A 12494-nucleotide genomic window follows, 5' to 3' on the forward strand; every position below is an offset into this window, starting at 1 on the left:
AAAGTGGGGGTGACCTGAGCGGGATGGCAGTTCTTGATAGAGAATGAAAGAATGTTGTGGTCAGAGCGGGAGAGGGGAGTTTGTGAAATCATCCACTGAGCAAAGCCGGGAGAAGACCAAGTCAAGGGAGTTTCCATCTTCATGCGTTGGAGAGTTAGTATGCTGCGAGAGGCCGAAAGAGGAGGTTAGAGATAAAAGGTGAGAAGCAGATGGGGAGAGGGGAGAAGCAATGGGGATGTTAAAATCACCCATGATAAGGGTGGGGGTGTCACAGGAGAGAAAGTGTGGAAGCCAGGTGGCAAAGTGATCCAGGAACTGATGAGAGGGGCCGGGGGGACGATACACCACCGCCACTCGCATGGAGAAGGGGACGTAGAGTCTGACAGCATGGACCTCAAAGGAAGGGAATAAAAGTGAGGGTACTTGGGGGATAACTTGGAAGGTACATTTGGGTGAAAGGAGCAGACCAACGCCTCCACCTGCTCTGTTGTCTGATCTTGGGGTATGAGAAAAGTGTAGTCCACCATATGAAAGAGCAGCAGCAGCGGTGGTGTCTGACTGCTGGATCCAGGTTTCAGTAAGAGCCAGGAGATTAAGAGAGTTAGAAAGGAAAAAGTCTTGAATGAAGGAGAGTTTATTACACACAGAGCGAGAATTCCAAAGGGCACAATTGAAAGAGACAGAAAGCATGCAGGGAATATTAATAAGGTTAGAGGGGTTTCTGGGTGTAGCAGTTGGGAGGTTTGACTGGCTATAACATGGGGGGGCCGGGGTTGGGAGAGATGTCTCCAGCGACTAGGAGAAGGAGGATAATGTACCGTATATAATAAATAATATATTCCAAAAAGGAATAGTGTGTAAAAACATAAAAGAACGATCATACAATTCTTTCCCAAAGAGAATTTATTCCATTTCATTAGGCCATGTTCACACGCTGCGGTTTTTACCGCGGAACCGCCGCGATTTTGATGCTGCGGGTCCGCAGCAGTTTCCATAGCGTTTACATTAACATGTAAACCCTATGGAAACCGCAAACCGCAGTGCACATGCTGCGGGAAAAACCGCGCAGAAACGCAGCGGTTTACAACCCGCAGCATGTGCAGAATCGCTGCGATTCTGCACCCATAGGAATGCATTGAACCGCTTACTTCCCGCATGGGGCTGTGCCCACGTTGCGGGAAGTAAGCGGATAATGTGCGGGTGGTACCCGGGGTGGAGGAGAGGAGACTCTCCTCCAGGCCCTGGGAACCATAAAATAGTGTAAAAAAAAGAATTAAAATAAAAAATGAAGCTATACTCACCTCTCAGCGCTGCCCGCGGCGTCCGGTCTCAGTTGCTGTGCCGAACAGGACCTGTGGTGACGTCGCGGTCACATGACCGTGATGACGCCGCGGTCACATGACCGTGACGTCACGAAGGTCCTTGTCGGCACAGCCGCTTGCAGCGCCGGGGAGATCGCGACGTCAGAGGGTGAGTATAGCCAATTTTTATTATTTTTTACATTACTATTGATGCTGCATATTGCTGCATATGCAGCATCAATAGTACAGCAGTAATCCCGCAGCGGAAACCGCGGAACAAACCGCGATAAATCTCGAGGGATAACCACAGCGGTTTTGCCCTGCAGATTTTCAATTCCGCTGCGGGATTAACCCGCAGAGGAACCCGCAGCGTGTGAACATGGCCTTAAAGTGAGCAAGTGCATATGAGAAGGGGAAACGTGCAAAGCAGACACCCATTTAGATAAAGTGCACGTGCTTAAAAAGATGAAGTGCTATGTACTATGGGAGATTTTTTTTTGCATCGTATAGACTGCAACTTAGTGGCAGAATGTGTTTAAATGTAATATAATGTGCAGACATTCGAGAAAACAAAAAATAATAAGTGCATAATTACAAGAAAGAAACCCAGACAGTGTCTGAATTGCAGACATGTAGAAATATATGGGAATGTACAAAAAAATAAATAAGAGAAAAAATAATAATGGAATATACATACCGAAGATCTCCTGATGTATGTCTTTTTTTTCTGTATGGTCTGTATTCATCTCCAAAACACTTCCTTTTAACATTTTTAAGTTTGTTTTAATGAAATGTATTTTTTATGCATTACTATGTTTGGAGGACTTCTTCTTTTTGCTCTACATAAGTGTTCAGCATGATGTAGAGTCTGATTCAAGAGATGTTACTGGGTTGTATTTTGCGGTTTTTAATAAAATCTGAGGTTTTTCAGCAGGATTTACTTACTACAGGACTAGTTGTCTCGTGCTTCCTGGTCCTACCATTCCCCCAGCACTGATTAGCAGCTTTCTGTCAATATACAGTATACACAGAATATTACATATTAATTGTTATGTTATCTATACTTCTATGTTTCACAATTTTTACAATAGGGGCCTGTTATAAGCAATTTGTTTAAACTAATTCTAAAGAAATCTGCAAAGCGCCTGCAGCTTTAAAGCCTCATAGTCCTTGACGACAACCACTGTTTTCATACAGAACATCACTGTGGTATCATCAGAGCCAGGCGGCTACTGTAAAGTAGCTCTCTGCACTATGTACAGGATATGGATGTTAGTACGAGGGCCTTTTTTGTAAAGTATAACCTGAAGCGGCATGAATCTTTAGTTCCTTAGAATATATTGATATTGTATTTTTCCAGCTTCTTAGTGACCTTTTTTACTTTCAATGACAACTAAGCAGTTAGGAATTGACACTCTGCATCTGATTCCTACTCTCCTTCCAGTTCACAACGCGGGAGCTTTTCCATGTGTTGTAGCTCCTGAGGATGTGCTTCATTTATTGCCTACGCTTGTATTTCCATTACTGGGTTTCTTCTGTATATTGTATTCTTAATGACCTTTGTCAGTCCATCAAAATGTCAAAGATTAGAAAACCAAAGGGTTGGTTGATTAGATTGTGAATGCTGATGTTGCAGTTTTCAGACACCTTTATCATTTTTTTTTAATTTTTTTTTAACTGCACACATTACAGTAGGTATCTCGTAGCGCCCTACTACTCTTGTCTTATTATTCCTGATTAGTGCATGTCTGGATATGTAATCAATAAGGTCCAACTGGTAGAACCCCGTCGCCTAATCTGGGGCACTTTTATCTATTAGAAGGGGCAGTAGGTTGTATGCTTGACCACCACGCCATTCATTCTCTATAGGGCGGACTTTGCTCTTGTCACTTTCTGGCAGATACCCATAGAAAATGAATAGTGGCAGTGGAGCATGCGCCCCGCGACATCTTTGTAATGGGAATAAAGGAGCTTTGTTCTGGCAATTGGTGGGGTTTGACTACTGAAACCTGCATGGACCTATAAGATTCCACTTATCTTGTGGGTGGGTAATGTGGTGTTTTTTGTTTGTTTTTTCACCCAACAACCCCTTTACTGGAATAAAATGTCAATAATTGCAGCATGACTTGAATTGGTCTTGTCAGGTCTTTGATGTTGCACATTTTGAAGGGTTCGGTTACCTTTTTTTATACATAATAAAACCATTAAAGACTGTAGTAGAGCTTTGTGTTTTGGGGCGCCAAGTCAGCTGTCTGTCTGTTGCCCCATGTTTGTTTGTTGTGTTATGTCACAAAAGTGGTCTTCTTTAAAAAGAGAAATAAATAACCATCATGTCTGAGGCCCATGATGCATCCACACTGTGTTTTGGCCTCTTTTGTAGTGTAATGTACGGAGTCTCATAAAGCATACCACCATTTTCTCCTGCGATTTGAAAGAGCTAAACCAGTTTCTGGTCCTTCACTATAGTTATGTGTTTTATATACTTTTCTTTTTTTTATTTGAGCTATTTGGTGCCAGATGGGTGCTCACTATAAAGCCCTCTAACAGCAAATAGATCAATGCGATCATTTCCAAGCAGTTGTGTTAAAGTTTAACTTACATCTGCTATTTGAATAGGTTCCAGACATGGCGGGCTACCCTCACATCCGCTACATTTCATCTGGATTGGATGGAAGGTCATTCAGAGTTCCTTTCAGGGGCAATTTTGAGGTTTGTAACTGAATGTTAGCTTTTTGCTGTCATGTTTTTGAGCAACACATCTATGGAATATTTCCATGAGGTTGCTGTGTTCTTGGTGTCTTTAAACAGGATACACAATAAAATATTCCTCCCCCTCCCCGCCATCAGATGCAGAGTGTTAATGTGTTCCCCAAATACAAGGCCAATTAGTAGGTTTGCTGCAGATGTCTTTAGTGAGCATCTTGGCGTGAGCCGTTAGAAATGAAAGTGGCGTTTAATTCCTTGCCGGAGTTAGGCTACTTTCACACTAGCGTCGTTTGCAATACGTCGCAATGCGTCGTTCAGGAGAAAAAACGCATCCTGCAAAGTTGTCTGCAGGATGCGTGTTTTCTCCATAGACTTACATTACCGACGCATTGCGATGTTTTGCCACACGTCGCAACCGTCGTGTTTTGGCGGACCGTGGGCACAAAAAAGTTTCATGTAAAGTGTTTTTTGTGCGTCGAGTTTGCCATTTTCCTAGACTCCGCCCCCTCCTCCCCGGACCTTGCAATGGGGCAGCGGAAGCATCGTAAGACTGCTTCCGCTGCCCACGTCGGGCATTTATTTCACAGCATGCGTCGATACGTCGGCCCGACACACTGTGACGGGCCCGTACCGACGCTAGTGTGAAAGCAGCCGTATTCTACTGTGACGTTCAGTATACTTTATATGCACATTGATGATCCACATGATTTCTTGTTTTCGTGCACCCTGTAAGGCTAAAGCTTACTTCTAGCATGATTTGTAGCTAAGCCAACTATAATCTATGTCTAGTATGTAGTTTATATATGAATTGATGCCATTTTCCTGCATATTGCAGCTTTGGTCATTGTGTATCCTCTGTATTCAGTAACTAAAGTGTGAGCAAAAGAGAACGATTGTACGGGTGTTGGGCTGAAACAAAAATACAGGGATCCCTACCCAAAACATAATGAGTCCACACATAGCACATGTTCCTAGCCTACGACTAGTAGAGATGAGCTGATAAATTCGCTGGACTCTGGCCCAGCAGCCATGTATGTGTCCATGGCCGCTGGGCGAGAACCCCGTGAACCACCTTCTACCTGACTGCATTGATGACCCTCTTCTTTTGTTCATTAGCCGGCCTTGCAGGACATTGTGTGCCTCACGCCGCAATGATATCTCGCTAGGACGTGTATGCAAGTGTAACTGCGGCTGGCATCATTTAGGAGGGGGGTACACAGGGTCCCGTGCAGGGCCCACCGAATACTGACCTGGCCACTGAACCAGGGTCTTCAGAATTGTACACTTATCTCAAAAACATACCAAAACTGCATTATACATACAATATTAGCTGCTAAATTTGACAAGTATTGCTATCACGTAAGATCTTTAATACAAAGTAAAGGACTATAAAATGATTGCAGTATAGCGTGTGCTATTCTGGGGCGTTGCTTTATGAATATGCCTGGTACCTTCTGTACAGCGGACAGTCATCCTAGCCTGTAAGCGGGGTTGGGCAGTAACCTTTCCAGTCCTGTCCTCTCCACGCTGTCGCTTGTCTACTATCCACTTGTTGCAGTTGGGGAGCTGCTTATCTTGGTTTGTGCAGCATAGTAAAATAACACTTGGCCAACAAGTATTGAACGTGTTTGGTGGATCTTTAGTCTAATCAGTCATTCCTTCCCATCCACTAATAACATATGAACACTTTGAAAATGAATCTATGCTTGTCTGAACAAACGGAAGAGGGGTATAAGCTGCTACCAGACAAGTACGGAGACTGCTGTTCTCCTGAGAACAAAAGGATCTGCCACTTAAATGTAACATGCATGTTCCCTGACATGAGATTGTTGGCCACCAAGCTTTACTTATTGATCAAGAGGTGAAGAATATTGGAGGGGATATATGCAACTGTCTAAAAGAAAAGCTGCTCTGTGACTGGCTGCTATAGGCAACACCAGAATTCTTTTAAATCTTTTTATTAATCTTTTCTGTAATGCATTCAAATGTCACCGTAGACTGTAAAATGAGAAACTCTTCTGGAGTGTAAAAACAAGCGGCTTTAAAATTTTACCTCTTGAAAAAAATTAAAATTCTCACCTTCTTAAAGATATTACAGCTTGTTACCAAGGATACAGGCCACCTCAGAGGTGTCAGGTTTCCTAGGCAAGGCGCGTGGCTGGATTTGGCCTGCTTCGGTGTCCCTGCACTTCTCCCATCCTGATGAGGCGAAGCTGCCTCTCGGCTCGGACCAGTGGCCCAGCCGTGCCGCCTGCCTGAACTGTCAATCTTCAGGAGTACGCTAATCCTCGGGAGGCAGGGGAGCAGTGTGCTCCTGAAGATTGAACGTGAAACAACTACTTTTAAAGACTGCAACACTTTATTATAAAAACGCTGTGAAGTTAGTTTGTTTTTTTTTTACTTCTGTTACTTTAATTACTCCCATTAGGTTCTTTGTTGCCATTTCAACGTTTTTCTGTAAGATCATCTTGTTTCAATGACCTTTTAGTTCCATAGTTTCTTGAAACAACTGAATGTCACTCTGTAGAGTGGAGTGTGATTCTGTATGTGCCTCTATATAACACTATGCCATTCTTTTGATCTTAGCCCATGAAGAGGCCGAGCATTGCTAGGTAGTGAAGAGGGAACGTTCTCGGATAAGGGGTTATCCTAGCATGCTCGTGTGCTAATGGAGTGTTTTGGGTTTTTTTTTTTAGCATGCCCGAGTAATATATTCAACATGTGTTCGACAGTCGCAACACATGCAGCGATTGCCTAACTACAATTCCTGGATATGTTGGGGCTGTCAAACAGCCAGGAGACATGCAGCTACAGGGACTTGAACATGTTTTTCGAGCACGCCAAAGACACTTGGTTAGCACACGAGCATGCCCCGATAACGCCTTATCCGAGCAAATTTGCTCATCACTATTGCTAGGTCTTCAAAGTGGCAACTGCCATATTCCTGCAAACCCATGCCGAGGTTTGGGGGGGGGGGTTTTGTTTGCTTTTTTTTATTTTTATTCTGCAACCCATGCTTCCTTTATTTTTATAGTGCGTTCAAGTCTGTTCAGCACACAGAATTTAAAACCTGTAATGAAGTAATACCTTGTGGAATGGCTTTAAACTAATTTTATATTGGCATGAGGGAACATTTTTAAAGGGGTTGTCCAGGCGTAATCTATTTATGACCCATCCTTAAGAGAGATCATGATTCTCAGATCGTTGGGGTTGCCAGGTGTCGGACTCCCATAGATCAGCTGTTATTTGCTTTGGGGTCTGCCGGATGTTAGCACCTGAATTGCAGGGCAGTGTAACTGTCGGGAACGGCTCCCATTCCTTTGAATCGGAGTAAGCAACAGCTGATCGGGTTTGCCATGTCAGACTCCCACTGATCTGATATTGAAGGCCCAAATTAAATAAGTCGTCAATACGTTGTACCCTGACACCCCTTTAAGCATAGGCCCCAACAGTCTGTCAGTTACTAGCAATATTTATTTCCATTGATGACTATGATTTTCCTCCTGCAGGAGCTTATTCATCTGGAGGAAAGGCTTGGAAATGTAAATCGTGGCGCTTCACAAGGGACCATAGAGCGATGCACATACCCACACAAATATAAGAAGGTGAGACGTGAAAATACAAACTTTCTCCAACATTGTTTGAAACGTGTATATTGTTTGATAAACCGTTACAATGCCTAGTCCAGTGTGGCTAATACGGTACCAAGATACATATCTTTCCTAGTCCAGTGTGGACAGCCTTATCCCTATTTTCTAGAAGTCGTGCTCTGGTAAAAGCTACTAATGGCAGAGTGGGCATCTTTCAGATGCCAAAATCCAGATATTAGCATTGTGCACAGTTGCCTCCCCACTCTTACTGATCACTTTTTTTGTCACGTGGGTACAATATGATGTCAGGTTGGTGGAACCATAATAAAGGTCCCTCCAGGGAGGCCGGAGAATACATAAACTGGAAGGGCCCAACCCCTGTAATGTACACATCCAGATGTATACTTGCAACGTGGCCCCGGATGAAATGAAATCCGGATTTACTGCTAAATGTAATAGTAAAGTTAAATGTTTGTGTTGTCGTAAATGTCTTCCTAAAACTGGTCTTTATAAAGCTTGCCAATAATTTCATCTCTAATAAGGTATCCACTGATTGGTTCTCACAGAGGAAACTGCATGGCAAACAAGATGGGGAGGAAGCCACTGAGGAGGACACTGAAGAGAAGTGTACCATCTGCCTTTCTATATTAGAGGAAGGTGAAGATGTCAGGTAATGTACCAGCTGAATTCTGTACTGAGAAGTTATAAATCATACACAGAACAAACTTTCTGTAAAATGCTTATTTGCAAATGTCAAAATATAATTTCATCTAGTTGTATTTCTCCCATAGTCGGTATTATATGTGGGAGGAGTGATTCTCAGGACCCCGGTCCAGCAGCCAGGTCTATATTCCGTGACCGAACAATTGCATTTTACCTGACTGCAGCTGCGGCTCCTCTTTTGCTTAGCTGGGAATCTCTCAGTAGAATCAACCCTTCTGAGACCTCTTCATGGGCATGCAGGTCATAGATGATTGAATAAACTGATACCTTTGATATCTGCAATCCTAGGTCTAAGGGTAGGCGCACACAGTAAACGCTGCGGGTTGGACGCTGTGTACTTGTGCAGCGTCCAGATGTTACGACAGTGGATGGGATCTCAAGAAATCTCATGCCCACTATGCGTTCAGAGACGCCTGCGGATCACTCACGGACACGGCAGCACGTTAATTTCTCTTGTGGAGACGCTACTCTCCGCAAGAGAAATTTCACCCATTGAATGTATTGGACGTGGTAAATCTGCACGGTTCAGTGAACACATACGGATTTACCTACGTTCAATAGATAGCAGCACCTTGGACGCAGCGAACGTGCGCTGCTACTTTGGATCGTGTTCATCCGGCCTTATAAAAACCCAAAGATGAACTGGAGTATATTAAGAAAATTTTGTATTTCTCTGGAATAAGTTGGTATACATACAACGTGTAGGCGCATGTTCACACTGCCTGGCCTCCCTTTTCTGTGAGCTGGACATTACGTTTATATAGCTCCCCATGGCTGGGTGTCCGTTAGTCGGGTCTCTGTCCTGCTCGACCCTTATTCATTCACATCATTTGATTTATGGTAAGGTTTTAATACTAGAGGTTAGCACCGTGCCGAATAGGGTTGCCTTGATGTGGTGGGTTGGCTATTGCGATTGATTTACTGCAGGGTATTTGCTCATTTTGTTGATCTTAAAGGGAACCTGTCACCTCCAAAATCGAAGATGAGCTAAGCCCCTGATGCCGGTGGGCTTATCTACAGCATTCTGTAATGCTGTAGATAAGCCCCAATGTATCCTGAAAGATGAGAAAAAGAGGTTAGATTATACTCACCCAGGGGCGGTCCCGCTCCAGTCTGATCCGATGGGCGTCGTGGTCCGGTACGATGGGCGTCGCGGTCCTTTCCGGGGCCTCCTATCTTCTTACGATGACGTCCTCTTCTTGGCTTCACGCTGCGGCTCTGGCACAGGCGTACTTTGTCTGCCCTGTTGAGGGCAGAGCAAAGTACTGCAGTGCGCAGGTGCCAGGAAAGGTCGGAGAGGCCCGGCGCCTGCGCACTGCAGTACTTTGCTCTGCCCTCAACAGGGCAGACAAAGTACGCCTGTGCCAGAGCCGCAGCGTGAAGACAAGAAGAGGACGTCATCGTAGGAAGATAGACCCTGGACCGGACTGCAGCTGGACCGCCCCTGGGTGAGTATAATCTAACCTCTTTTTCTCATCTTTCAGGATACATCGGGGGCTTATCTACAGCATTACAGAATGCTGTAGATAAGCCCCTGATGCCGGTGGGCTTAGCTCACCTTCGATTTTGGGGGTGACAGGTTCCCTTGAAATTATCTTAGTATGTAAATGACAATTATCTATGGTCTGGACATGGATGTCCCTAACAATCTGCCTCTAGAGGGTAGTTTCATTGAAAGGGCGCGTTACCAGTGTGAGACATGTAACTCAGGAGAGCAGACTGTCAGGTGGCATTGCCAGTGTAAGACATGTCATGACTTTCCTTTAATGTTGCCTCTAGAAAAAGATTCTAAGGGAGATCTATATTGGATTTCTATATCTTAGCTTATGTATTAAGAAAAATGTGGATTTCTCTGGAATAAGACATCGGATCACAGATATCAAGTTATCGTTTTATTCCATTTTCTGTGACCTGCATGCCCATATAGATGGCTAAAGATGGTTGTTTCTACTTAAGAGTCCAATGATATGACAACCTTCCTATTGATATAGAAGCTGCTATGATATGAGCAAAATAGCCGATTATCATATACTAATAGGTTATTTATAATAGAGCAAAGCAAAGTCCAGCTCACCATAGTTGACATCTCTGGATACTCGGAGCACGGAACCGCTGTGTCAGGGCGTAGAAGAATCAAAGAAGAAGGAAACATCCATCTCAACGAGATAGTGAAAAAACGTGTCGTTCCTTTATTCACTTCAATAATATATGTGGAGGATAAAAACATCAGCAACAACAGGAATAAAAACAGTATCAACGCGTTTCTGGTGACAGAGCACCCTTAGTCATGACTAAGGGTGCTCTGTCACCAGAAACGCGTTGATACTGTTTTTATTCCTGTTGTTGCTGATGTTTTTATCCTCCACATATATTATTGAAGTGAATAAAGGAACGACACGTTTTTTCACTATCTCGTTGAGCTGGATGTTTCCTTCTTCTTTGACTAATAGGTTATTTCACTGTATTTAGTGGGTGCTCAGTTGCAGTCGCAGCTTTGACGGGTGATGGGTCGCCTGGGTGCCTCAACCATGTGAACGGATAATGGCTGTATGACTAGTACACAATGTTTTTAAAAGTAGTGATGAGCACAAGCGCTCGTCACTCGAGTTTGCCTAGGGTGCGCGGTTATGCACCGAGTATCGAGGAGGGAAATGTCCGATTCCCCGCGGCTACATGTTTTGCAGCTGTTAGACACCGTACATGTGGGGATTGCCCGTGTTATCAGGCAGTTTGTAGATTTGTACTAATCTTCTGTTTCTCTCTCCACCCAGGCGCCTTCCGTGTATGCATCTCTTCCATCAAGTGTGTGTGGACCAGTGGCTGATCACAAATAAAAAGTGCCCCATATGTAGAGTGGACATTGAAGCTCAACTTTCTACCGATAGTTGACATTTTTTTAAAATCCGTAAATAATGTGCCCATTCACTCCTTTTGGTACTGCAGCCAACCAAAGATGGCATGACCTATGTTGAAATCCAGAATAAAGATTTCCTGTTATAAAAAATAAACAAAAAAGATGGCATGGCATAAATGCACAGACATGGAAGCATTAAATCTGGTGTCGGCTCTGCCTCGGTATACAACTAATGCTATAGACTACCATTTGTATACAGATCATATTTGGGGCCTTTGCTTACAAAGCAGGGGAGCAGAAATGTATTTATACAGCAATTTTTTTTGTGTGTTTGTCTTTCTATTTCATTATTTAGTTGTTCTACAGTTTGTTTTCTTTGTATTTTGCATGGTTTCTCATATTGCATTTCTTTGCACATTTATGGGCTTTGTGACCCCTTAAACTTGCAGGCAAGATCTAGCTGCTCTAGTCGGTAGAATTGAGTCTGTGCGGGCGTGTGGTTTCCACATAGTCCCAGGCTAAATGGATTTCACTCATTACTAACGGTGAAGTCCTTAATTTGATCGACTTTTGTTCATATTTAGTTTGTATGTATGAAAGTTCTAGTTGTCAAAAAGGAGATAATGTATGAAAACATTCCTTATTTTTGGGCTGCTGTATAAAAACAAAACAAAGTGCTAATTGAGATGACGACATTGTTTAATGCTGAAATCACACTGCTTTGAGAAATAACGTAGGATAAATATTTGCCACCCATTTTGTTCAGTTTTCCGCAAAGGTGTGTTTAAATCACTTTTCAGCACAATGCAAATATATTTAAGTGTCGATATTAAGGAATTTAGACTGCTGTTCACCTATTTATTTCTTTTATGGATGTGATTTTCTTTTGCTTCTGTGAAATCGCTCTAACAAATTGTCCAATAGCAAGTAGTCAGGTACATGTTCTTACTAATATGGGTAAGACGTCTCCAACAATTCTAACATTTAAATGTATAGTCTTAATAGCAGCTGTTATATGGCAGGTGTCCATGCATCCAGAGAACTTTTTCAAGGTCCCCAAAAACTCTTGCGTAGAGTTTTTGGTTTAATAAACTTAGCTAAATGAAAGCGGATTGTGTCTTTATTTCTTATTTACAATACACAGAAGGGGGGAGGAGAATATATATATTTTTAAGAAATCGAGAATTGTGTTAAAAGAAAAAATAAATAACTGATGTGCAGTTCAGTTTTTCAAATCTGCCATGCTGATTTATATCTTGTATATACCCTTTGTGATGAATAGGGTAAAATCTGCAACAAAATGCATATGTTGGCGGAAAT

The 12494-nt window shown here is 43.0% G+C and overlaps 1 protein-coding gene across 8 annotated transcripts in view; it reads left to right on the top strand.

The window, feature by feature from the left end:
- Positions 1-12286, top strand: part of RNF111 (ring finger protein 111) — a 58093-nt gene extending 45807 nt beyond the window's left edge. For 2 of the 8 annotated variants that reach the window (XM_077263850.1, XM_077263849.1), the window contains exons 11-14: positions 3918-4010; positions 7517-7612; positions 8140-8267; positions 11092-12286. In XM_077263850.1, coding sequence (XP_077119965.1) covers positions 3918-4010; positions 7517-7612; positions 8140-8267; positions 11092-11209 — 435 coding nt within the window. In that variant the 3' untranslated portion in view covers positions 11210-12286. The remainder of the gene's footprint in view (positions 1-3917; positions 4011-7516; positions 7613-8139; positions 8268-11091) is intronic. The other 6 variants (XM_077263852.1, XM_077263851.1, XM_077263854.1 and 3 more) reach the window with 3 other exon arrangements.
- The last annotated feature ends 208 nt before the right edge of the window (positions 12287-12494 follow it).

Source organism: Ranitomeya variabilis, chromosome 5, assembly GCF_051348905.1.
Source record: "Ranitomeya variabilis isolate aRanVar5 chromosome 5, aRanVar5.hap1, whole genome shotgun sequence".
Taxonomy (NCBI): Eukaryota; Metazoa; Chordata; class Amphibia; order Anura; family Dendrobatidae; genus Ranitomeya; species Ranitomeya variabilis.